At 42.7% G+C, this 25,145-nt stretch overlaps 1 protein-coding gene across 4 annotated transcripts in view; it reads right to left on the bottom strand.

The window, feature by feature from the left end:
• SAMD4A (sterile alpha motif domain containing 4A) overlaps nt 1–25,145 on the bottom strand; it is a 214,006-nt gene that overhangs the window by 72,541 nt on the left and 116,320 nt on the right. For all 4 annotated transcript variants that reach the window (XM_027065747.2, XM_027065750.2, XM_027065748.2 and 1 more), the window contains one exon: nt 15,514–16,032. In XM_027065747.2, the coding sequence (XP_026921548.1) occupies nt 15,514–16,032 (519 nt within the window). The remainder of the gene's footprint in view (nt 1–15,513; nt 16,033–25,145) is intronic.

Below are 25,145 nucleotides of genomic sequence, written 5' to 3'. Positions count from 1 at the left end.
CAGCCTTTTTGCTTGGAGTCACAACAGTTTGAGGATTCCACCACTGAGTGTATAAAGCGTCTTGCTCCTAAGCCATTGCAGGAGGAGCCAAAAATCCCAAGCCTTGGTCAAGGAGAGGAGCATATCTTTTCTCTTGGCCACTTTGTGGCTATTTTTCCAGAGTGAAGACCCAAGAAGTAAACGTGAAATCCTCTACTTGCTCTGTCCTTTTGGAAAAAGCACTTATTTCTTGTGTTGACCTTTCTAAAAAGTTTGTTCTTGCAACTGCACAAAGACGGAAGGCGGCTCCCACGCAGACGTGTGGACGTGAATGAGGAGAGGGTCACGAGCGTGACCTCGGCATCAAGCCGTCCTGGTCGAATGCTTAAAGAGCTTTTCTCTGAGCAACTGCTTCTCCAGTACCCCATAATTAGCCTGCTCTCAGAACTGCATACAGATTGAGTGGCTGGGGAAGAGGAGCAAGTGAATAACTCTAAAAGCAAATAAAAATTATGCAGCTGTCTCTAGCTAGAGAGAGAGAGATCACCAACAGAAAATTAGGGAGAGAACTGTGACCGTACAAAGCTTTCCATTCTTTTTCACAAATCTCACAGATTGAAAAGAAAGGCTTCAAGCCACACATCTACCCTCTCTGATTATTGACAATACTTATTCCTCAGCGACAGTGAGCTATGCACCTAAGACTTACCTTGAATTTAGGGTCTGCAGCTCAGATCCAGACTTAGGGACTGGCTGGCCTCAATCACGTTGTCAGCCTCATACCCAAAGTAGAGGTGCTTTGGGGAATCAAAAACCCCGACTCTGGGGCTGAGCACACAGTTTTTTGAGATTCCAGGTGAATTTGGAGCTAGTTGCCAAAAGTAAAGAAATGTACACATGTGGTCATAGTTACCCAAAGACGCCATTATTGTACTTGCGGGGAGCTCTGGCTTTTCGAATGATACTTAGGTAGAACATTCAGTTGGGATATTTAAATTATCCTGCTAAACTAGCAGAGTTAATAACAATATCACAGGCACAGAATGATTTCTTGGATAATGATGAACATGTGTGAGTAATTCCCTTTCTCTCAACATAACTCCCTGAGGCCTGATGACTACCCCCAAACTCTTCCAACTTCCCAAGCATGCTGCAGTCTTGAACATTCTCCCTTTGCACCCAGTGGATACAGACCCAGGCATTACTCTAGCCAAGCCTTCTCATCAACATCTCTCCTCAGCAAGCTATCTCTCCCATTCCTGAAAGTAGTCGGGAAGACTGCAATCTCCACATTCAGAAATGCAGCCTGAGGTGGGATTTAGGGTACCACCTGCTCTGTCCATTCAATGCCACAGAGATTGGACTTGTTAAAGCCATCTAAGGAATTCCAATTTACTAATCAGAGGACTATTATACACATTGCAAAAAAAAAATCACCTGATGAAATCCTTTCAATAATTTGTTATCTTACAATGCTTTATAGATTATTGACTTTGATAGAAACTCTCAGGAACTGAGGACCTTAGCCTAATTTTAAGAGCTCCTGCCAATGAAGATTAATTAGAAACCAAGATAATGCATGCCCCAAATCATAGTTCTAGTCAATGGAAAATGGCTTGATTCAAATAAAGATCATTTCAAGCAACTTTTAAAAATATAGCCACCAAATGAAACTAGTCTATATTATATGCTCTCCCTTATGCTTCATCTTGATGCTAGCAAGATTAGCACAGTATGCTCAGTGTGTTTTTAAAAAATTATTTTAGACAGAGCGTGAGTGGGGGAGAGGGGTGCATAGGGAGAGAGAGAATCTCAAGCAGGTTCCATGCTCAGTGAGGAGTCCAATGCAGGGCTTGATCCTCCCACCTCTGGAATCATGACCTGAGCTGAAACCAAGAGTCAGATGCTCAACTGACTGAGCCACCCAGGCATCCCAAGTATGCTCAGTGTCTTAATCGTTGCCACTACCAACCCTCTTCTGCTGAGAAGCCGAACTTCTGGACTCTGAAAGATCATGTTGGGTGTTACCGCCATCCATGGACACTACTCAGAGGCTGCTCCTCAGGAAACTGGCACTGAGGGGTGCATGTCTATATATATATATATATATATATATATATATATATATATATATATATATATTTTAATGTTTATTTATTTTTGAGAGAGAGAGCAAGCGAGCATGAGCAGGGAGAAAGAGAGGGAGACACAGAATCCAAAGCAGGCTCCAGGCTCTGAGCTGTCAGCACAGAGCCCAATGCAGGACTAGAACCCACGAACCATGAGATCATGATCTGAGCTGAAGTTGGACGCTTAATCGACGGAGCCACCCAGGCTCCCCATGCATGTCTATATTTTGACTTGGGTACAGCAAAAATTGTTGTTGCTGTTGTGTGTGTGTGTGTGTGTGTGTGTGTGTGTGTGTGTGTGTGTGTGTTTTAATCCAAAATGAATAGTAGCTTTTGACACAGAGCCCCAAGCCTCATGTCCCTGCTCCCTCTGTTTGACTTAATAGCACAGAAATAAGACCAGTGACACATCGAATGTTTATCAGATCTTTGAAAACAAAAGAACCTTCACATAGTCCACTTTTCCTCCAGAAGAATCTCACCACGATGATGCCACAACCACAGAACAAGAGTGGCTCTCAGATGGCCTGTGATGCAGGCTCCAGGCAACTGAAACTGTTGATCCTCTGACGTATTTTCTTGAACTCAGAAAGGATAGCGAATCCACATTTGTAATTGTGACATGCTCTGGAGTGTTTTATCATCACCAACATCTTGACCTGTAACTGTTGCCAATTTTCTTTTCTTTCTATATGGCAGAGGTCAAGGAACTCAGGATAGTGCCCTTCCCATTAATATACTTTAATATCCTTCTAAATGATCAAATCACTCCTTATTTAGCATTATTACTACTCTAGGCTATATCACCCTGTCTTTTCTTTTAGGAGATCTTTCTTCTCTCTCTTTCTTCACTAACATCTTCATATCTTTTTCATTTCTCTCTCTCCCTCTCTCTCTCTCTCTCTCTCTCTCTCTCTCTCTAATATATACAAATTTTTAATAGGTGACACATGGCACTAACATGGTACTCACTTTAAAAGATAGAGTGAGAAGTGGTTCCCTGCAAGCCTGGTCTGCCAGACTTTCCAGGTCCACACTCCAGTTAGCAGTAATTGTAGGTGTTCACATTCTTTCAACAATCATGGGGACCAAAATCATATCCGATTCTCACGGAGCGTGTAACTAGTGCTGAGTATATCAGGGGACCCCTCCCCCACCGGGAGCTTCGGCAGGTGCCCCTTCTCCTACATCAGTCCAGTACATCTGCTGGCATTGCGCCCTCCTTCTCCTGCTCATTGCAAGGTAGCAGCACTGTATACTCATCAGCTTCCGCCTTAGAAGCACAGGCTGAGAGCACTAAGAAGGCTCCTTAGGGGTCATCCAACCTCATGCTTCCATAGAGAAGTGGGAGTCCCCATGAGTGCAAGGTCACACACTGAGTTAGAAGTGGAGCGACTTTTCTAATCCACTGCTCTTTTCACCAAGGCACATTCTTTTTCTTCCAAACATTTTGAACTCTGGGGACTGGCCACACTTCCCTGGCCTGTGTCTATGTGCACAGCCTCATTATATCTCTGTTCAATCCAATTCTGTTAATTAAGGATCATTTTTATAAATTTGAATAATATCCTTACACTTATCACTAATTAAAAAAAATCATTCTTGTTAGCAATAAATCCCAAAGAGCAACGACAAATTGTTACTGCTCTACTCTGTTTTTTTTGTTTGTTTTGTTTTGTTTTGTTTTGTTTTGTTTTTTTCTGGTCCATTTTAAGTCATTTGATAAGATATATCATTTGGAACAACCCTTATGGGAATACTGATTTTGTGGAAGTCTGGCTCTTTATGGAGCTGAGTCAAAGTATCTTGATTTCAGGTTAGCATATAGGAGTAGCTTTGTCATAGGGCTGCCCCAGGGAGCCTATTTCACCCTCATTTACTGCAGAGCGTGGGCTGGTGAAAGAAGTCACTCTTACTATGTCAGCATTAACAACCAGTGCAGAAATAATAAGAATGAGGGCTAGTGATGGTTGAGCATCTCCTATTGGCAACTGCTTGACATACATTTCTCATTAAATCCTTGTAACAACTCTAAGAAGCTCTCAACTCAGCTTCACTTTAACTTGCTGGACCAACCAGTACTCTCTTTTCCCTTTAGACTACTTCCTTGATGCCCATGGTGCACTAGCTCTTCAAGGACTGAAATTCAATTGTGCACTTCTGCACCCACCAGTGGACTTGCAGGTGTACCATTGAACATTGTCCACTGAACTTGTTCCCAGACCCATTTATGCTGGTTGTACTTACTGTAAGTGTAACATTTGAAAAGGTATAACAAATGATGACAGGGGCTCCTGGGTGGCTCAGTTAAGTGTCTGGTCTCAGTCAGGTCATGATCTCACAGTTTATGAGTTTGAGCCCCACATTGGGCTCTCTACTCTGAGCATGGAGCCTGCTTTGGATCCTCTGCCCCCTTCCCTCTCTGCCCCTCCTTGTTCTCTCTTTCTCTCAAAATAAATAAATAAATAAATAAACTTTAAAAAATCTTTTAAAAATTTTTAAAAAAACGAATGATGACATATGAATTATAAAAAAATTAATCGCACAAAAACTTTGTTACATGCTTTAGAAATAAACAGTCGTTATTTTGCTTAAAAATCTAGTGTTGAGGGACTGCTGGGTGACTCAGTCAATTAAGCGTCTGCCTCTTAATTTTGGCTCAGGTCATGATCTCATGGTTCATGAGTTCCAGCCCCGTGTTGGGCTCTGTGCTGATAGTGCAGAGCCTGCTTGGGATTCTCTCTCTCTTTCTCTTTCTGCCCCTCCCCTACTGTGTCTGTCTGTCTGCCTCTCTGTCTGAATCAATCAATAAATAAACATTAAAAAAAACCTAGTGTTGAATTCAGAAAAACTATAAGCTAAATGATAAAAAGAAAAAAAACTAGAAAGATTCTGTGCTCTGATTTTTTTTGAAAATGGTTACAAACTCTTGCTCCATTTTGAAGAAATCACAGACAATAGTGCATCAAGGGTGTGAATTATGCAGGGAAGACATACAGCAGCCAGAGTCAGGACCCGTATCCTCAAAGAAAGGTCCACCATGCTATACAAAAACAGCATATGAATGTACATCTTCACACTTTAATATTTACGGTCTTATTCCTTTTTTATGATTTCTTGCTTTAAACAGTCATGACAATCAACATATCCTGATCAAGTCAGTTAAGAGGTCCCCCACTGAAACTTATTCCCATTTCATAGATGAAGAAAGGAGCTTTAGAGGTCAAGTAACTTGTCCATCACCATGCATATAATCATGGGTGAGCTGCAATTGAAAACCAAAGCATCTGTTCTTGATCTTGATGGAAAACTGCCTCATCATTTATTCTCCCATACTGAATATCTAACATGCCCTTGGCCTTATCATTTCCTGTGTGAGGCAGAAGACTGAAGTATAAAATAATCTGCTATGCATCTTTTAGCTCCATATGGATTTGCTGGGCTTTCCTGAAAGGGTGCATCTCAGCAAGGTTGGCTGTGAAACAAATCTCTAAAGCAAACCCTGTGCTCCCATTGGTTTCTCTAATTCTAGCCATGGAATTCATCTATGGAAATGGCCCAGACTTTTGGCAAAGAATAATTACTCCAGGGTACGTTAGGAGTTTCAGCCTTTCTCCAATCCACAAAAATCTTATACAGCATTTTCCAGATTTTGGAACTCCCTGTCTTCCTTGCTTCTCCATCTCCATATCCTTCTCTTAATTGACTTTCTGAGATTTCCTATACTCAGATACCATACTTTATCTAATAGAATGCTGAGAATGGGGGTGGCAGGAATGATATGTGCAGTGTTTGTTACAAAATATACCCCAAATTGACAGTAATCACTGCCACTAAGATTTACCCTCACTTGAAGCCATGAAATTCAAGGGTTTAATTTGCTTGATATTAAAGATGTCAAAGTATATACATACATATACACACACAGATATATATAGGTATGGATATGTAGATATATATATGTAGATACAGATATGCTACATCACGATGTCTTTCTTTAAGGTAACCTGAGTTTGTCCCTGGAAATCTTAAAAGTGAGAAAAGAAAAAAAAATAACTGCAAGATTAAAAGGTTTTTTTTGTCCAATTGTGCACGCGCACACGCGTGTATGTGTGTGTGTGTGTGTGTGTGTGTGTGTGTGTGTGGAGTAGCCGCTATTAGACTATGACTTTGAATCTTGTGAAATAATAGAAATCATAAGACTACAGGGCTCAAAAAGTCCTAAAGAAGCCATGTTATTCATTTCTTCCTCCTTCCTTCCCTCTTCTGGGCTAGTCCAATCTAAGTCCTTTATTCCAGCCAGAATCCATCCTATTTTTCAATTACAATAGAGAATTAGAAGACAACCGCCTTCCTCTGGCACTCATCTAGTGTTTATTAACAACACTCACTGTCATTCGGGTCTAAAAAAATCCTCCTGGATAGGGGACGGATGGCACAGCCTCATGACCCAAGGCGCATGGCTCCTGAGGTCTTTGACTTTTCCCAAGCAGTAGGATCTCTGCTGACTCAAAATAAATGAGCAGACTTCCTGCTTACTATGGTGTTTTTCGATTGTTCTTCCCCACGCCCCCAAAACCAAACACGAAGCGTGGTGAAGAAGAGCACAGTCCTGTAAAAACTCTGGACTCTTGGAAAGGGAGGATTAGGTAGTGGCCATATCAGGTCCTCTGAGATCTCGCTGAGCCACCTTCACACTGTAGTATCAGGAAGGCCAGGGCCACGCTTAAAAAAGTTTCCCCTGAAGGGGAAGGAAGCTGAAGCTAAAAATATCTCATGCCAGCTGTTACAAATGCGTCTCAAAGGAAGCAAAGCAACTAGAGTTACCTCTTTGAAGAGCAAATGAGGGGTTAAGGAAATAATGGAATTTTTCAGTTACATGCCAGGTTGGCTGGATTTGGGGGGAGAAAGAAATTTTCCACCCAGAAAGTCTGCTGGTAAAAGACAAAATAATTCCATGAAGATCTAAAAGGAACTCCCAATGACACCAGAGGCTTAGGATGGGGGAGACCTGCCGCCTGCAAAAAAGAATCAGGGTCTGCAGGCCTTGCCCTTCCATTTCAGTTTCCAAGAGGCCACTCACAAGACCTCTCTTCTTGTCAGGGCTACCTGAAGCTGAATGGTGTCTCTCTTTCCCTTGAATATCTGGGTTCTCTTAGTTTTTTGCAGACTGACTGGAATGAATTTGAAGTGGCTGTTGGTCTTGTAAGAAAATGTGAAGGGTTGGGGCGCCTGGGTGGCTTAGTCTCTCTCTCAGTCTCTCTCTCTCTCTCTCTCTCTCTCTCTCTCTCTCTCGCCTCCGCAGGCTAAAACTCCTGAACTGTGAGATCATTTGCACCTGCCCGCCAATCAGTACTCGGAGAGTTTTAGCCTGCAGAGGCTCTCATTGGGGGGGGGAGAGTTAAGCATCCGACTTCGGTTCAGGTCATGATCTCATGGTTTGTGAGTTCAAGCCCTGTGTCAGGCTCTGTGCTGATAGCTCGGAGCCTGGAGCCTGCTTCAGATTCTGTTTCTCTCTCTGCCCCTCCCCTGCTTGTGCTCTCTCTCTCTCTCAAAAATAAATAAACATTAAAAAAAATAAAAAGGAGAAAAAAAGAAAAGTGAAGGGCAGTGGGCAAAGGACTTCTTGAACCAAACAGGTATCTCTGAAGGAGCTAGCCCTGGCTAAAGGGGTCAGTTGATGAACTTGGAGGGGTTTTTCCAACTGGCAGGTCAGGGCTCTCCAAAGGAGCCACTTGCCCTGAGATCCATGACCCTTGCTCCTCATCTTTCCTGCTGGAGTAGTTTTGTTTCAGGTATTGGTTCCATGGCACCTAGTAACCATCTTTCCCATAAATGGACGGACCCTCCACGTTTCCATAAGGCCAAATAACAAGGACCAAAGAACGCCCAAGAAATATCCAGGCATTGGATGCCTCACTGGTTTTTGTTTTCTAACTTTTAATGTTCAAGCAACGATAGATTTACAAGAAACAGCAAAAATACTAGAGAGGTCTCATGTACCCATCTCCCAGTTCCCCCGAAGGTGACATTTTATCTAACTATAGGGCAGTATCAAAATCAGAAACTCGACATTAACATGATACAATTAATGAGACTATGGTAGACCTTACTCAGATCTCAGCAGATCTGATCATACGCTGATTTTGGGGGGGTGGGGTGGGGAGGGCGTATGAATTTGTGCACAACCCTAGGGCATTGTTCACATGAATAAATTCATATAACTGCCGCCACAATCAAGATCACAGTATGTTATTAAGAGTCTGTTAGTACTGAGACCTAGTTGGTAAAATAAGTCACACGCAAAAAAAGCAAGAGCAACAACAAATGTCACTATGAGGATTATGACAGAAGGCTAAATGACCAATATTATCACCAAATACTTAGTGAATTCCCAAAGACGTCTTCTCGTTTATTTTGGAAATTCATTAACTTCGTGAACATCTGCCTAGTGAGCCCAGGAATTTATTAAGTTCCTACTGTTCAGCAAACATTTATGGCAAGGCGGGCAGACAGGCTTCAGTTCACATGCCATCTCTTATTGAATTATGGTGGCTGCCTTGAGGGGCATATTGAGCAGGATTTGGAGGCCACATCTGGCCTTAGCAAGAGACAGCCATTATCCAACAGAGACACTCTGCCACAGGAGAATGGCAGCTGAACAGATGCCAGGAAATTGCCATCTCCCAAGTTTCGGTGACTTTTTGAGCCACACAGTGTTCTTTCCAGGTGCCAGGAAAGAGGGGTAAAGAAGACAACCCTTGTCCCCAAGGAATTTGTGATTGGGAAGGGGAGGCAAACTTGTCAAGCAAGAATAGTGACACAGAGCGCCAAGGGCTAATATTGAAATAGATGGGTCAGTGCAAAGCCAGTGCACCTGGGGTGCAATTTGGGCAGAGTCTTACATCTGTGTGCTGTGGAGAACCCTGATTCAAGGGAGGCTGGCCCACGTAGGGACAACTTCAGAGTCCAACAAGGGTCTACTAGCTAGTAACTGAGCCAATCTCCCGAGGATAGGATTAAGAGGGACTGGCATGTGTCCTCAAGTCCAGAGCCAGACTCCATAGCCCGACTGCCTGGGTTCAAACCCCAATTCATCCACTTTGTTGGTCTGTGACACTGGGCAAGTTACTTAGCCTCTCTGTGCCTCAATTTTCCTCATCTGTCAAATGGCGATAACAATAATATCCACATCGGAGGTTATAAGGATTAAATGAGTTGATATTTATGTAAAAGGTGTTGAACAGTACCCAGCATGTAGTAAACAATATGCAGTTGTGTGCTATTACTGTTAATTTACTTTTTGATGACCTACAGTACCAAAATTTTTTTAATGTATGGTTTTCATTATCAGAAAAATCAATTGAGACTAATAAAAGAAATGCGAAGGTTCCAAGCTGTACCATGAGACTGTAGAAGCAGGCAGTTTAAGTGGAATATAATTTTTGTTACCCAAAGTTTCAGAGTTCTTGCCTCATACCAGGCTGGCTAGCAAATGTAAAGAATGTGAAGAAAAATCAAGTATCGCAATGATCTTCCTTTCATTTGTAACTACAGCACATAGTTTCATTCCAGGTCAAACTCCGCCAGTGAAGACTAGAAACTGGCTAGAAAGGCAGTCCGGGGTAATGGAGGTGGCATTGACCTCCACACAAGGGGATTCTGTGGGCTCTTAAGAAATCCAGGAGATACTTTTCCCGAATGGTCTTTTCCTAATGGTTTGCTTTTTCTATAGCAGACTTCAGACAGGAAGCAAATGTAGAGATGCTAAGCCAGGTTCTATGCACCTTACCCTTGGAATTGCTTATAATGGCCAAAACAAAGTTGACTAAGATTTGTGCACAGTCTGTGACAGCCAATACCTTGGTCCTTTCTGGTCCCATGGGCTCATGATGAAGAATCTGTACATTCTTGCTTTCAGGAACCAGACCCTGAGTAGCCTTACGAGGAGAGTGAGGTACTGAAAATTACATTCTTCCCTCTCTTCCGAAACACCTTGATGCTACCCTAAGTGTTTAATCAACTTCTCTGCTGTCCCAAACCATTTGTCTCTTTATTATGGAAGAGAAGGTCCAAAAGTCCTATGTGATCTCACTTAATTTAACATCTGCAACTAATAAAAAGGTACTCTTGAGTCTGCTTAAATGGATGAAAATTGGTTGATTGCTGTTATATTAGGGTGTAGTTTTTGCCTCCCACTCTTAGCCTCACCTTAATCCCTTCTAAAACTCTGCATGGCACCATCATCTGTTTTTAATGCCCTCTAAACATCATTTTTCTCCATCTCAATGTTCTAGCACCTTCTCAAAGTCAACACACATCCAAGATTGGAGCTTGTAGCTAGTTTCTTTCCCTATCCTGCCTTTTATCTCTTTGGAATCACTAACATAACTTTCTTCAGCCCCCAAATGCCTACCATCTGGGAAGTACCCCCCCAATTTACCTCTAATATACCTTCTTGATAAATCCAGGGGTTAATTCTTGGTCCTCACCTTAGTAGACACGTCAGTAGAATTTTACTCACTTGATCACTTTTTCCCCTTGAAACATGTTCTTCATTCGCCTTGTAAGACATACACACACCTGAGTTTTTCCTTACTTCAATGGTTTCTCCTGCATTTCTTCTGCTTTGTCCTCGGCTTCCCCAGCCTTCATGTTGAAGTGCCCAGGCTCAGTCCTTGGTCCTCTTCTCTACTGACATCTCTGGTTTGGTAATCTTACTCAGTTTCATAGCTCTAAATGCTACTCATGTGCTGGTAACTCCCAAATGTCTATCTTCGGATTCGTCCTCTCTCCCAAACTACATACTCATACATCCAAATGCCTACTAGACACCTCCGATTGTCGAATGGACACACAGATTCATCACAGATGACACAACTCCAAATCTTACCTTCAAACTTAATAAATAGAAATGTTCTCCATCCTTCCAGTTGCAGAAGCAAAAACTTTCGAGTCATTCTTGAATCCTTTCCCTTACACTCTTCATTTATTTTGTCAGGAAATGCCACTTACTGTACTTCCAAAATAGATCTAGATTCTGACCATTTTTCCCCTTCTTCTTCAGCCACCCCAGGCAAAGTCAGCACCCTCCTGCCTGGATTACTGCAATAGCCTCTTAACTGGTCATTGTGTTTCTGTCCTTGCCCTTGTATAGTTTATTCTTAATACAGGAGCCAAAGGGATCCCTTTAAAATGTAAGGTCACGTCCCTCGTCTGCCAAAAACCCTCCAATGGCTTCCTGGTTTACTGAGAGCAAAAGTCAAAGTCCTTGCAATGCCCTGCAATGCCCCATAGGATCTGTCTTTCCCTGTTACCTCTGCAAGCTCCACCACTGTCTATGTCACTCTCTTTCAGCCACTGGTCTTCTTGCTTTTCCCCAGCAAGCTGGGAAAAGATCTTGGGACTTTTGCTCAAGCTTTTTCTCTGGCTGGACTGTTCTTCCCCCAGACTCTCACTTGGCTAACCCCCTTACCTCCTTCAAGTCTTTGTTCACACATCACCTTCTCGATGAGGTCCACCCTGACCACCCTATTTATTACTATAATCACCTCACCATCTAGGCCTGATCCTACTGACCCTACTCTGTTTCTTATTTCCATGCCACTTATCAATCTCTAACACATTATATAATTTCCTCATATACTGTAATAGTGTAGACGCAACTCCACAAGGGAGAGCATCTTTGGTCTGCTGATGCACCAAGTGCCTCGAGTAGATTAAGCATATAGTAGGTACTCAATAAACGCTTCCTAAGTGAATGAATGAAAAAATAAATGAATCTGTAATGTATGTCCAAAGTCAATACTGAATCCTAATTCTAATAATTATACCTAGGAACGTTTCTAGCATCCATTTCTTCTGCTCCATGCCTGTTCCTATCCCCATGATACCTTTGAAACTCACTGATGTTGTAGTCATCCCTTGTCATTCATCTGGCGTGCACATAGCAGACCAGGCCCCCTTACAGCATTGCTCATATCACTGTCATACAGATGGTGTTATGGCTGGCCTCTTTAGAGCTCTCAGATCCCCTCCCTGTCTACTTTTATTGCTTTCTTTCACGAGCTATTTTTCCTTCGTGAACCTTTCCTTCTTCTTCACTGTCTTCCAACCCTGCGTGCTCACTATAACTTCCACCCTTTTGCTCGCAATGAATGTCCCTACCCTTGGTCCCCCCACTCCTGCCATCTCCATCATAGCTTACTTGCCCCATTTCTTACAAAAGCTTTCTTGACCCTACAGTTCACAAGAATCTTTCCATTTCAAACATTCACAGTGCTTACAGTACAGACCCCCCGTTCAGTTGACACAATCCTGTATCGCCCTATGGCAGCTGTTATTTTTTTTAGCTGCGTTTTTATGTAATGCATGGATTTTTATGCAAAATTTTTGCAGATTAGTCTGGCTAAAAGAAGATATTTCATTTTTAATTGTGAGACTGATTGATATACCTTCTCTCTCTTGTTATATTATAGGTTCCCTGAAAGTGAATCACTTTCCTTAAGCTTCTTTATATTTTCCACGCACTCAAACACAGTACTCGGTACCCAGAAAGTGGATAGTGTTTTCAGTGCAGTTGAACGATGCAGAATCCACACAGGTAGGAGGCCACAAATGCTAAGGCACTTTGCTGGAGCATAATGACCAAGGGAACCAAACGTTAGTGGAATAAACCAAGATTAAAACCCAAAAACTGTGTAAGGAGGTTGTCTTCTAGTTACTTTTCATTAGCTGTCCTTGATGTGGCTGATAATTTGAAAATGCAAAGCACTAAATGATCTCAGTTCTCTTACTATGATTTATAAATTATGTTGCTTTGTGTAGATATCTTTTTCCATTTTGAAAGAAAGAAGACATGTAGCTCTTTAGTGCAATAGAAGAGATCCTGGAGCCTTCAGTCCAATCCATTTTCTACTGCGGTGAAATGGTGAAAAGCCACAGCATACTCAAGGACACCTAGTCTACTCTGCATGGCCCTGGGCTCTGGAAAGGTGCTTCATCAGATGACAACCAGAAGGTGCAAATGCAGGCACAGACTCTGGGCTCAGTGTTAGCACTTTGCTCCTCACTGTCTTTCCCACTCTCACTGATTCACTTAGCAGACCCTGTTGCCAGCTCTGACCAGCGCTGGGCATCTACATGTGTAATCTAAAGTACCTTCACCACAGTCCTTCAAAGATGGGTATCATAAATGTTCATTGTACAAGTGAGGACCTTGCTCAGAGAGGTTAAGTAACTTGGCCAAGTTGTAGTTAGCAAACTGTAGATCTGAGATTTGGACTTAGCAGGGCATTGACACCAAGGTTGCTGTCCTTTCCGTTTTGTCAAACTGCCTCCCAGGTGCTCAGGAGATATTTAATAGAGGCACGAGTGAATGCATGACCCAAAAGTTGGCAGTTTTGACAAACACAATTTAACCACCATTGACGATGCAGAAGACTGAAGCAATGACATTCATGTTTTGTTAAAGAGATATTGAAATACAAGTGTTGACATGGCCTAAGTGTTTGCATGAAACTTGCTGGAAGACAGATCTAAGATTTCTTTGCCAATGCTCTGAAACAGGGCTCCAACCCCTTTCTTCTTCCTGACATATGTAATCTAGTTATCTCGTTAAACCTTCAAGTCTTTTTCTGCTCAAGTACTACACAGGGACCCAGAGATCTGGGAGGCCATGACAGTCATTTCTGCATCACCACCGCTCTGTAGGCTGGACGGCCACAGTAAAAAAGGAAAGTACCCATTGACTACAATCTGATAACCATCTTGAATGTACACATCTTGTCAAGACACAGCCCTGAATGTGCAAATCAGTAGAGACAGAAATATGATGACCCAAGAATAACTTGAAGACAAGTGACATAAAATTCAACCCCTTAAAATATAAAAGACCAAGTTCTGAGAGGGCAGGCAGCTTGGAGCTCACATCTCTCCCACCTATCAAAGAGTTTTGTAACAATTACTAGATTCTGTCCCTGACCCAGGAAACTTGGGCCAAAAAGCTCTGTCATCCAGCCTACATGTGTCTGCTTTAACAGTCCCAGCCATCACTCTTTGTCACACACAAGCTAGTGAAACTGTTCCCCGGATTACTAGTCTGTGAAACAGACTGTCCTCAGAACCTCTTACATAATAAATCAATGATGCAATAATCACTTAATTCCCCAAATGTACTAGTTATCAATATCTCAGTGTAAAAATAGAGAAAAAAGGAATTAAAAATCTCATTTTGTAGCATTATGAATGCAGTATCTTAAGTATTTCCTCGGTTATTCCACTGAGGTCCTGTTTCAATTAACGTAGTTATAATTCGACACTCCTATGTATTTGAGAAAGCCATTTAAAAGGGCCCATTAGCAAAAAGATCCAAGTGGAGGTAGAGGCCAAGAAGCTGTCACCGCTAATTCTTAATACTCTCAGATCTTTTAATTGGGGGTTCCTGCATGTTGACAGGCACGTAAGGTCTAACCACAAAAGCTTTCCACTGAGAAAGTTATCTCACTGCAGACACTGTATTCACGAACACATGCAAGTAGCATGGATGATTTCTGTTCAATGACAGGCCCCCCTCCCATACTGTCACTTTACAGAAGCACAAATGGCACATCTGTCACTTTGCTCAGCCTAAGTGGGGAGCCATACAGAGGATTCCCAGCCCTAGTCCCAGCTGCGAGCAGGGTACTTTGCCTTAGTGGTCAAAAGAGCAGAAAGCTGTCCTCTGCTCTCCCTTTCTGCAGAACGGTTCCTGACCCGCCTCTCCTAGGTGAGGCGGAGTGAGAAAAGGCCACAGCACAGAGCAGCATTCTCAAGTTAGCAAACCTACTTCCCTGGTCAGGAGGAAAAGTGCCCCCAACAACTGGGGCTAAAACCCAGAAAGTGCAAGGGAGGGAACATTCCAGGGTGAAATGAAAAAAAGGAAAAAAAAAAAAAAGGAAGAAAGAAAGAAAACAGAAAAAAAAAAAAAAGAAAATGCACAAACCCCATGAGGGCATCTGGTTAACCATGGGTTAGAATCAGGTTTAGAGAATCACTCATAACTCAGTGTTTTGGCAAATCCAAAAACTCCAGGGCGAAAGGCATGCGGGTAAAAGGCATTTCTACTCGTGGAAACGGGAAGTTTCCTTCTTTCACCACTTACTCTTCTCTCAAACGTATTTATTTTTCAGTCTGTTTATAACCCAAATTTGGACCATCACTCATTTCTACCTGCCCAGCATTTTTATCTTTCCAGAGTCAAAAGAGCAACAGGTATGGGATGCAAAGATCCCCTTCCCACAGCCGATTCCCATCGGCCCGTCTCTCCCAGGGTCATGGGGTGCTCAGAGCAGACATTCGCAGTGGGACATGCCACACACAGCAAGTCACCAAAGCACACTGCTTTACGGGCTTCCTGGGAACTTACTTGTACTTGTGCTGGTTCCAATCGTATTGATTGTGGTGGGGACAGATGAAGAGGAGTAGAGGGGCACATGGCCGTTCTCACACCCCAGGCTTTTGTCCTGCCAGTTGGAGGCGTTGATGCAAATCCCCGAATCCCGAGAGTTCTGCCACCCATTGAGCTTGTCCTCGGAGTTCTGTCTTTGGTGATAGTAGTGAGTCTGCCCATAATCCACAGAGTCTGAGCGGCTTCGGTTCTGGCCGCCGAAGCTGGTCGACGTGCGGTCCTCCAAGTGGTTCAGCCACATGGCTAAAGCACTGCGGTCTTCCAACGAAGTGGCCGGATGTATCAAAGCATAGGACAGCAGCTGCCTGCTCTCCTCGATGTGCTGGTTGTGTTCAATAGAGTGCGCCAGGATTTTGGGCAGCAGTTTCATATACTCAACTTTTGCATCGAGGTTTCCTGGCTTCAGCAAAGGCAGGTGAGTTAACAGGAGGGAAATCACTTTATCCTTGGATTCCTGTTGCCATTGGTTAATGATTCCTGAAAAGGAAAATATACGGGGCAAATAAGCAAATACACCCACAATGGCATGAAACACGGCACTGTAGAGAGAATTCCTATGGGTTAGTTAGAGTCTCAATCTATGTACCCTGGCTGAATGTTTCTCAAAATGGCCCACTCATCAGATTGGATGACTGACTCCGGGATGTCAGGGGGCACTGACATCAATGAAACACAGAACAAATGTTCTTAGAGGTTCGGGTGCTCAATCTAATTCCCATTCAGGTCTCCAAAGAGGCTACAACTACTTTGGTACAACCAAATAGAACTTACAGCCCTGCACTCTTTCTTAGAAAAGTCTAGACACACCTTCAGATAGGGGGATAAGGAATAAGAAAATCTCCACAGAAAAGCAAGTGTTGTCAAACGTTCATTGGATCCCTTGGAGGTAAGGCTGCTTTCCCTACCCCAGACATCTGTGGAAAAGCAGTTTATACCCTGGCAAAGGCATCTGTGTGAAGTAAAACTTCCTAGATGGAGAAATCTGTCAGAAAAAGAAAGAACTCCCCTCATCTCAGTGCAGGATGCACTTTCTCATGAGAAGCTACCTCAGAAAACAATTGTGATCTCAAACCCAGGATGGGACTTAGCTCCAGTACCACCTCCGATCACATGTGATAAGCAAGCTATTTTTCTTCATGTATAGAAAATCTGGTTAGTTGTCTTTATTATGGTAAAATATATATAACATAATATCTACTATTTTCACCATTTTCAAGCATGCAGTGGTGTGGCTTTAAGGACATTCACAATGTTGTGCAGCCATCACCACCATCCATTTCCAGATCTTTTTCATCTTTTCAAATTGAAACTCTGTACTCACTGAATGATCCCTCCATATTTCTCCCCTCCCCCAGCTCCTGGCAACCACCGCTGTGTTTTCTGTCTGTCTATTTGACTACTCTAGTTACCTCTTGTAAGTGAAATCATACAGTATTTGTCCTTTTGTGACTGGTTATTTCACTTGGTATCATGTCTTCAATGTTCATTCGTGAGAAGATCCATTTTTAACACACTCTCAAGGATCCCTTCTTGTTGCCTTCTACTCAAAACACACACTTGTTGCCTTTAGGTAAACATGGATAAACAATGTACTTTGCCTTGACCGGCCTTTGAGAAGTAGCTTGTTCTGAAAACTGATAGTTATCCTGAAGATCTCAGGCCACAAGAAAGAAAGCTCCCTTCCTGAAAAGACACTCCTGACAGCTGAAGACATTGCCTCTTGCCTACAAATTACCCTACAATAGGCCAGGGCAGGGCAGTCCTACTGGCTTTCAAGAGGAATCTGCAGAGTTGAAAGGGAGTATCTGGAATTTAGCAGAAGGACCTCACAATTCCAGTAAGACAGAAACATAACAGAGCAAGCTCAAGAATCATTGTTGACCAGAAGCTACAAATGCATCAGTCAAGTACTATAAAGCCCCTCGAGATCAAAGGTGTATTCAAAGAAAAGTATCAGGCAAGGAAGACATGATATATAACGAATGAATATAAGCTCCAGAACCTGGCAAACCTGGGCATGAATCCCAGATCTGCCACTTAATTTGCAGTGGGACCTTGTTAAGTTACTTCACCTAGCTGAGCCTCAACTTCCTCATCAGTTAAGACTGTTACCAACAGCATCTGTCCCTCCTTGTGTGGTAATGCATTAAAAGGACCATCAAGTACTTGATGGTGGACATAATTTCTTCTACTTGTCTCTGCAGTACTCAGGTCCACATTAGAGCCATGTTGGTTGGTTTTGGATACCGAGTTTTAAAAGTAATATATAGAGTCTAAGGATTACCCAGGGAAGATCATTTAAAAATATCAGGGTTGGAAGAGGTAGAAAGTCAAAAGCTGAAAGAAAATGGGGCTACTGGGCTTACAGGTGAACGATATGAAGAGAAGCTCAACTCTTTTCAAGTGGGGATTTCATAAAAAGATGAAGAGCCAACTATTTGAAGTAGAAGTCTTCAAATCGAAGCGGCAGAGATTAAGATTGGATGTGGAGAAGAAACAAAGTGCCACAATGACAAAAGACCCAGAGGAGTCACCAAGGAAAGCCTTATAATCTATGTGCTGGAGGCCTGAAGAATAGAGATAGATGCCTAAGGAAGCACTGACGGATAGGAACGTAATGTGAGCTACACACGGTATTTAGAACTTCCTAATATTAAAAGAAAAGTGAAAAGAGGGAGGGGAAATTAATTGTAATGATGTATTTTCTTTAATCCAATGTATCAAAATACTATTTCAACTTGTAATCAACTATAAATTATTGAGGAAACATTCTACATGCCTGTCTTTGCATTAAGTCTTCGAAACGCAGGGTGTATATTACCACCGATATCACATCTCAACTTGGACTACCCACAGCTGAAGTGCTCAGAAGCCATGTATGGCTGGAGGCTACAGAACGGGCTAGCCACAGAGCTGGAGACATTCAGATGGGGAAGGCGGATGGCAGGAGGGCACAAGTGACCTCAGCACGTCCCTCCCAGCTCCAACTCTATATTTAGCTACCTGTCACCTGACAAAAGACAACCCTGGTGCATTCCGTTAGGTATGGCTTCCCTTTTAAAGTAGCTTTGGGAGACGGAGGAAGTACCAGCTCTAACTTCCCATCAATACATTTTCAGCAAACACCCAGCATGTTTTTAATTACAAGTATGCTTCGGATAAAGATAAAATCTATTCATTAAGCCCAAGGAGGTCAAGAGGCACTGGCAAGAAGCAAAAGGTCCTGAGAGGAAGATCAATCTGTCTGACATCAATCAGATGATCAGATGTAGCTAGTATACACCCTGGAAAACGTAGACTTAGAAATACAATGTAGGAACAACTCTTAATACAAGTTCACGAGGCTGAGGAACTCCCTAGGTTTCTGCGAGGTCACTTCCCTGTTTGGGTATTCTACCCTTCTGCAAAAGGTCAGCCTTAAAAAAAAAAAAAAGGAACAAAAACAAAACATAAATAGGACTCAGAGTGCAAACTAAACATGTTATCTCCATGTAAGCACTCTGGGTCAGGGGTAGCCTGGGAGCCAGAGGAGGAACAAGTGCAGGAAAGAGGAAAGGAAAACAAGAGACCTCTGGCCCTGGTCCCTCCCAGGCCTGAAATGGTTCTTTCTGCATTCTCGGTTCAGGGCTTGGATGCTGTGGGACTGTGGTGTAGCCAGGAAGACCACCCTGACTTTTGTGTACTGCCACTGGGAACATGGACCCAAGATAGCCCTCTGAGGGCAGTCTTCCGAGGTGTACTACTGGATCAAACTATTCTGCAGCAACTACAGACACCACGCTGACAGCTGATGGTATTGAATGGTCTCTATGAGCCAGGCACTCTTCCAACCGCTGTGCATGTAATTACTCATTTAAATCTCACAAGAAACTTATGAGGTAGGTCCTATTACAGTCTAATTTTACAGATGAGGATACAGAGGCACAGAGAGGTCAAGCAATTTGCCTCAGGTCCCCCTGGCTAGTGACGTGGCAGAATGGAGGTATACAAATGAGCATAAAGATACATAATGAATATCATGCTAGAAGAGTTTGGCCATAAGTTCAATACATTAATATTTATAATATAGACAATATGTGTAATGTGTAACATATTATCCACATTATAAATATTATATCATATATGATATATAATTACATATAAAAGGTGTATATGTGTATTATATTTACAAAGACAATAATATGAATGTATCGGTAGAGTACATGGATCAGCAGAAGACTTGCCAGCTATGGAAGGGCAGGAAAAAAAGGAGTTGCAGAGACAACGTAGGTGATACTTACTGTGGGTTTTAAAGTATGTCCTTCTTTGACATTCCTGTCTAAAGATGGAGCCTAATGAATTCATTTCTCCTTCAGGGCAGGCTAGACTTAGTGAGTCATTTCTAGCAAATTGAGTGTAGCGGAAAAGACAGTGTGTGAGTTCATGGATTAGGTTATAAAAGGCACTGGCGGTTTTTGCCTTGCTTTCTTTTGGGTTACTCACTCTGGGGGAAGTTAGCTACCATGCTATGACGATACTCAAAGAGCCCAGTAGGGAGAGGGGTCTTGAAAGTGAGGAACTGAGGCTTCCTGCCAACAGCTAGCACTAACTTGCTAGCCATGTGAGGGAACCATCTTGGAAGCAGAACCCCCGGCCCCTTAAGCCTTCAGATGACTGCACTCTGGACCACATTTGGGAGACCCTGAGCCAGAACCTCTCATATTCCTGATCCATAGGAATTGCATGTGATAACGGGTTTATTTTTCCTTATCTGCTAAGTTTTGGGTAATGTGTTATGTGATCAAAAAAAAAATACAATATACCTCTTCAAAACTGGAATACACCTCTGGAAAAATTAAGTGTTAGCATTGGCTTTGAGCAGTTCAGCCCTTCAGGCAAAATCATTCCCATTCTGAGATCAACTCATGAAGCTAACCTGTTGCCACTCAACAGTCACCTCAGCCTCCCTCATCCTGATTATCCAGTCGCCAAACAACTTTTGGACTATGATTTCGCTCCCGGTATCTTCATTCCTGGGTGAGAATGAATTGACCATACAGACTTGGATCGTCTCTTGCAAGATTCTGTGATGATAGCTTTTCAGGGCGAGTTAAATGGTTTCTGATCATGATGTGGCTTCCTGTGGAGGCCTTCCTGTGCTGAGTATATGGACTTGGAGTACATCTGGTCCCTCTGATGATGGCTCCTCATGGCAAGCTAATAAGCCAGCATTGCAAAGTCTACTACTTTCTAGTTAGTACTGAGTCAGTCTCTCAGGGTAAGCATCCCCAGGACACTGATCAGAGAATAAGCATCTCCACCTTCAAAGAGAAGCCTGGTCCTACATGTGGGGACTTGGTACATGAGAGCTAGGTCCTGTCCAGCTGCCCTGCCCATTGGTCTTCTTTGTGGCATTCACACCACCTTCCAGAGAGCAAGGAGCTTTTACTGAGATGTGTAGTCAACAGATTTTCCTTACTGGGGAAGACTTAGAAATCCTGAAACTTTCAATGAGTCAATCACTTCTGTGATGCAGTTTCTGTTATCATACACCCCAATACCACTGTATTTAGCAGACACTCTGGAATACAGAGGTCCAAGAACAGCAAGATTCAATGGTGCCAACTCACCTCTACTACTTTCTCTGAATATTTTCTCTAGATAAGGGGCAAAGATGTTATTTCCTGGATGTTTTACGTGGGTAAAAGTTGATGATTTATAATTTACAAGCCAGTGACATAGGAGTAGTAAAAAAATCCTGAAAGAGCTATAATAAAAGTCCATGAGGATTAGGAAACTGTCCCAATGATTCTTAGAGTGACAAAGATTGTGCTTAAATACCAAGTCTGGTATTATTACTACACAATAGTATGTCAATGTTTAAGGGTTCCAGTTGTTAGTAAATTACCCTTAAATTGCTATTTTATTATACCCTTGTTTTCGGTTTAATAACATTTACTATAAAAGGGTTTCTCACAAGTATATTTACGCAATTTGTTCATGCGAGAAATGGCTGGAAATTAAGTGCACACACACAAGAAGTACTGTTTAAATAAATGCAATAAAAGGCAGGAATTCTAGCGGATCTTAAATGGTCAAATTCTCCTTGGAAGGATTTCTATTACACGTCCTGTACTAAAGCTTTCTAAATGTAGTGCAACTCTGCACAACTTGGGGACAGATGGCCAGTGGTAATAACAGACACTATGCATTTGGTAGGAATGTGAGCTGACAGGGCACCTAAAAAGTCAGGGGGAAAAATGGCAAATCCCAACATGGCAACGGTGGGATTCTTGTGCTGGCACCTGCACTTGTCTATCGTCTCCTAAGGTGCCTACCTGAGCTAGAAATGACTGGACAAACATCCCCATAATTTGGTGGAGCCATATAAGACATGTGGATTAGACTAGCTGTTATGGGGGACTGGGACAGCATGCAGTTACTGAGCCCCTATAGCTGCAAGTGGTGCTTTGAGCAGATATAAAGGACTGGATAGATAGAAATCTTCTCCGTTTTCAAGGAGGGTGACTGCCAGCTTCCAAGGTGGCTCCCATGGATCCTTGCTTCTCAGTATTCACACCCTTGTGTATTCTCCTCCCACAATGAATCCAAACAGGTCTGTGTGACCAATAGAGTGTGGTAAGGTGTTCTGAGATTAGGTCATAGAAGGCACTGTAGCTTCCACCTCCTCTCTTGGCTCCCTCACTCTGCAGGAAGGTAGCCACATCAATTATGAAGACACTCAGGCAGCCCTGGGGGAGGCTTGTGTGGGGAGGAAATCGGACCTCCTGCTAACAGCCAGCACCAACTTGCCAGCCATGTGAGTGAGCTACCTTGGAAGTGGATTCTCCAGTTCTAGTCAATATCTTGAGTGCAACCATGCAAGAGACCTTAAGCCAGAACTACCCAGCAAGGTTGTCCCAAATTTCTGACCCTCAGAAAACTGTGAGGGGAAGATGATGTGAAGCTCTTAAGTTTTGGGGTGATTTATTACACAGCAATAGTTGATGAATATAGCTTACTAGTTAACTAATTAGAGCTTCATGTTATTTGGTAAAAAAACAAAAAATCACTCAAAAATGCTACTGCCCCAGGGCTCCTGGGTGGCTCAGTTGGTTAAGCGTCTGACTTCAGCTCAGGTCATAATCTCACAGTCTGTGAGTTCGAGCCCCGCATCGGGCTCTGTGCTGACAGCTGGGAGCCTGGAGCCTGCTTCGAATTCTGTCTGTCTCCCTCTCTCTCTGCTCCTCCCCCACTCATGCTCTGTCTCTCTCTCTCCTTCAAAAATAAATAAAAACATTAAAAAAAATTTTTTTAATGCTACTGCCCCTTGAATTCACTAGAAAAGAAAGGAATCTATGTAGTAGACTGCATAGCCCATTAGAGCTTTCTCTGGGTCCATGAGGGTCATTAGCTGTTGGTCATTCACTGACCATCCTCAAAGGGTACCTGTGACTTGAACAAACACCTACAATACCCACTTACCACTCCCAAGTGATCTGGTCATTCTTCAAGGGGGACTTTCTATCTTGGTCACTCTTCTTCCTGGGCACTGGCATGACTAGGTGCTCCATGAGGTCTCCTTTGCTCCTGAAGGACCCCGACCAGTAGTCAACTAATCCTGAGATCTTGGCCAAGAGCTCAAGTTAGGGCTGGGATTCACATTCAGGTTTCTGACTTCCTCCTGGCCATGGCTAACTTTTGTAGGTCTAAGGCTGCCCATTCCCAGTGGGCACATAAAACTGGCCAGCTCCCCTGCCACCTGCCTCAGTTTTGACCTCATGTCTGTACGGACTACTCCCACATTTGTATCTCTGGCCCAGGTCTCATCTTGGATGCACATTCAGTTGCATCTTCTACACATCCACTTGGATGATCTCAAAGTTACTCTGTCCCAAACTGAGTTCCCCCTCTTGCTGTCACTAGATCTGCTCCTTCGGTCCTCTGTTCTATCTCAGCAATGGCTCATCTATCTTTCCAGTAGCTCGGGTTGAAACCTTCGAGCATCATGGACTGACTACTCCTCTTATATCCCATGCTTAATCCGTTAGCAACTCTGTGTGCAGAATCTTTAAAACATACCCAGATTCTAACCACCTCTCACCACGCTTCTGCATTCCATCCACCTCCTGCCCCACAAACAACATAACGAACAGAATCATCTTTTTATACTGGAAGATAGGTCATGTCACTTCTCTGATCAAAGATTCCAACGGTTTCTCATCTCTGAGCAAAAGCCATACAATAATGTATTAGGTCCTCTATGATGGAACCTCATTCCCCACTACTGGTCCCTAGTTCTTTTCAGTCCATTTGGATTCCTTGTTGTTTCTTTCACATGCCAGATATGTGCTACCCCTCAACCTTTGCATTTGCTGTTTCTTCTGCCTGGAATGCTTTTTCCCCTACCCAGATCCACATCCAGCCCCTCTCAGTTATGTCTATGCTTAAATGTTGCCTTCTGAGTGAGAACTTCTCTGTCCACAGTATTTTAAATTGCCCATATTACTCCCTCACCTTACACTTCCTTATCCACCGTGCCTTGCTTTATTTTTCTCCACAGCATTTACCATGTGACCTGTTGTGTATCACACCTATTTTCTGTACTTCTCCACTAGACAATAGCTCTATGTGGGTAGTAATGTTGTGCCCATTTTCCCATGCATTGTCATTTCTTTATCAATCGCATTTTTAAATGGCTACATAAAGTTGTTCCCAGGCATTTTGTTTGAGAGTGGTTTGTTAGACTTTGGGATTTCTTACTCAAATCTTAGGCACTTCCTAGAAATTTCTTTTAAATGAAGAATCGGTGACCTGCAAACTATTGTAGGTGTGACGGGTCACCCCGAAACAGTTCAGTCACCTCTTTCTAGTTGGACTGTGCAGAATTCTGATTACTTTTAGCTTTAGTGTCAAATAAAAACAGGAACGTGTAAAAGAGGAAAATAAAATGACTAACTTTTCAAAATCTTTACTACATTCCCCTCTCAGTATTGTTAGGATGGAAAATTTCCCCACGTGCTGGAAAACAAAAGCATAATGGGTGATTTTCTTGATTGTAACTGACACCAATTAAAGTAATCTTCATGATAAAGATTCATTAGGCTGAGGCAGCAGAATTAGATGTATTTAATATGACTCTCTTGCAAACATCTGTTGAAGAAAGAAAGAAAACCAATGCCAATAGGGCTGTGTTAAAACTATTGTAACATCCAAATTTTTTGGCCGTAAGTAATTATGTTCTAATAAAACCTCACAGGAATGGGTCTCCTAAGAGTCATATAAATTAGAGATGAAGAAAATGTTACCTTCCTCTTGACAAATGCAAGACAAATCCTTACAAACCACATTCGGCTAGTTTTTTTATACCAAAAACCTCTCAGAGGAGAGGCTATAAATGTTCCCAAAGCAGGAAGTTTTCCCACTCACTAAACTTCAGTGCCGTTCTTGCACTCCCAGACCACCACTGACAAAACCCCACACACCACAGAATGACTCTCCAATAGCATTTCAGAATAATGAATTGGCAATCCTCATGCTGACCTTGCAAAGGAGGAAAACATGCTTTGTCCGAGAACACTCAGATTCGGGCCTTATTCCATGAGCAGCTC

The sequence above is a fragment of the Acinonyx jubatus genome, chromosome B3 (genome assembly GCF_027475565.1).
Source record: "Acinonyx jubatus isolate Ajub_Pintada_27869175 chromosome B3, VMU_Ajub_asm_v1.0, whole genome shotgun sequence".
Lineage (NCBI taxonomy): Eukaryota > Metazoa > Chordata > Mammalia > Carnivora > Felidae > Acinonyx > Acinonyx jubatus.
Note: the sequence above shows the minus strand (reverse complement) of the source record. Positions and strands in the feature narration are given on the sequence as shown.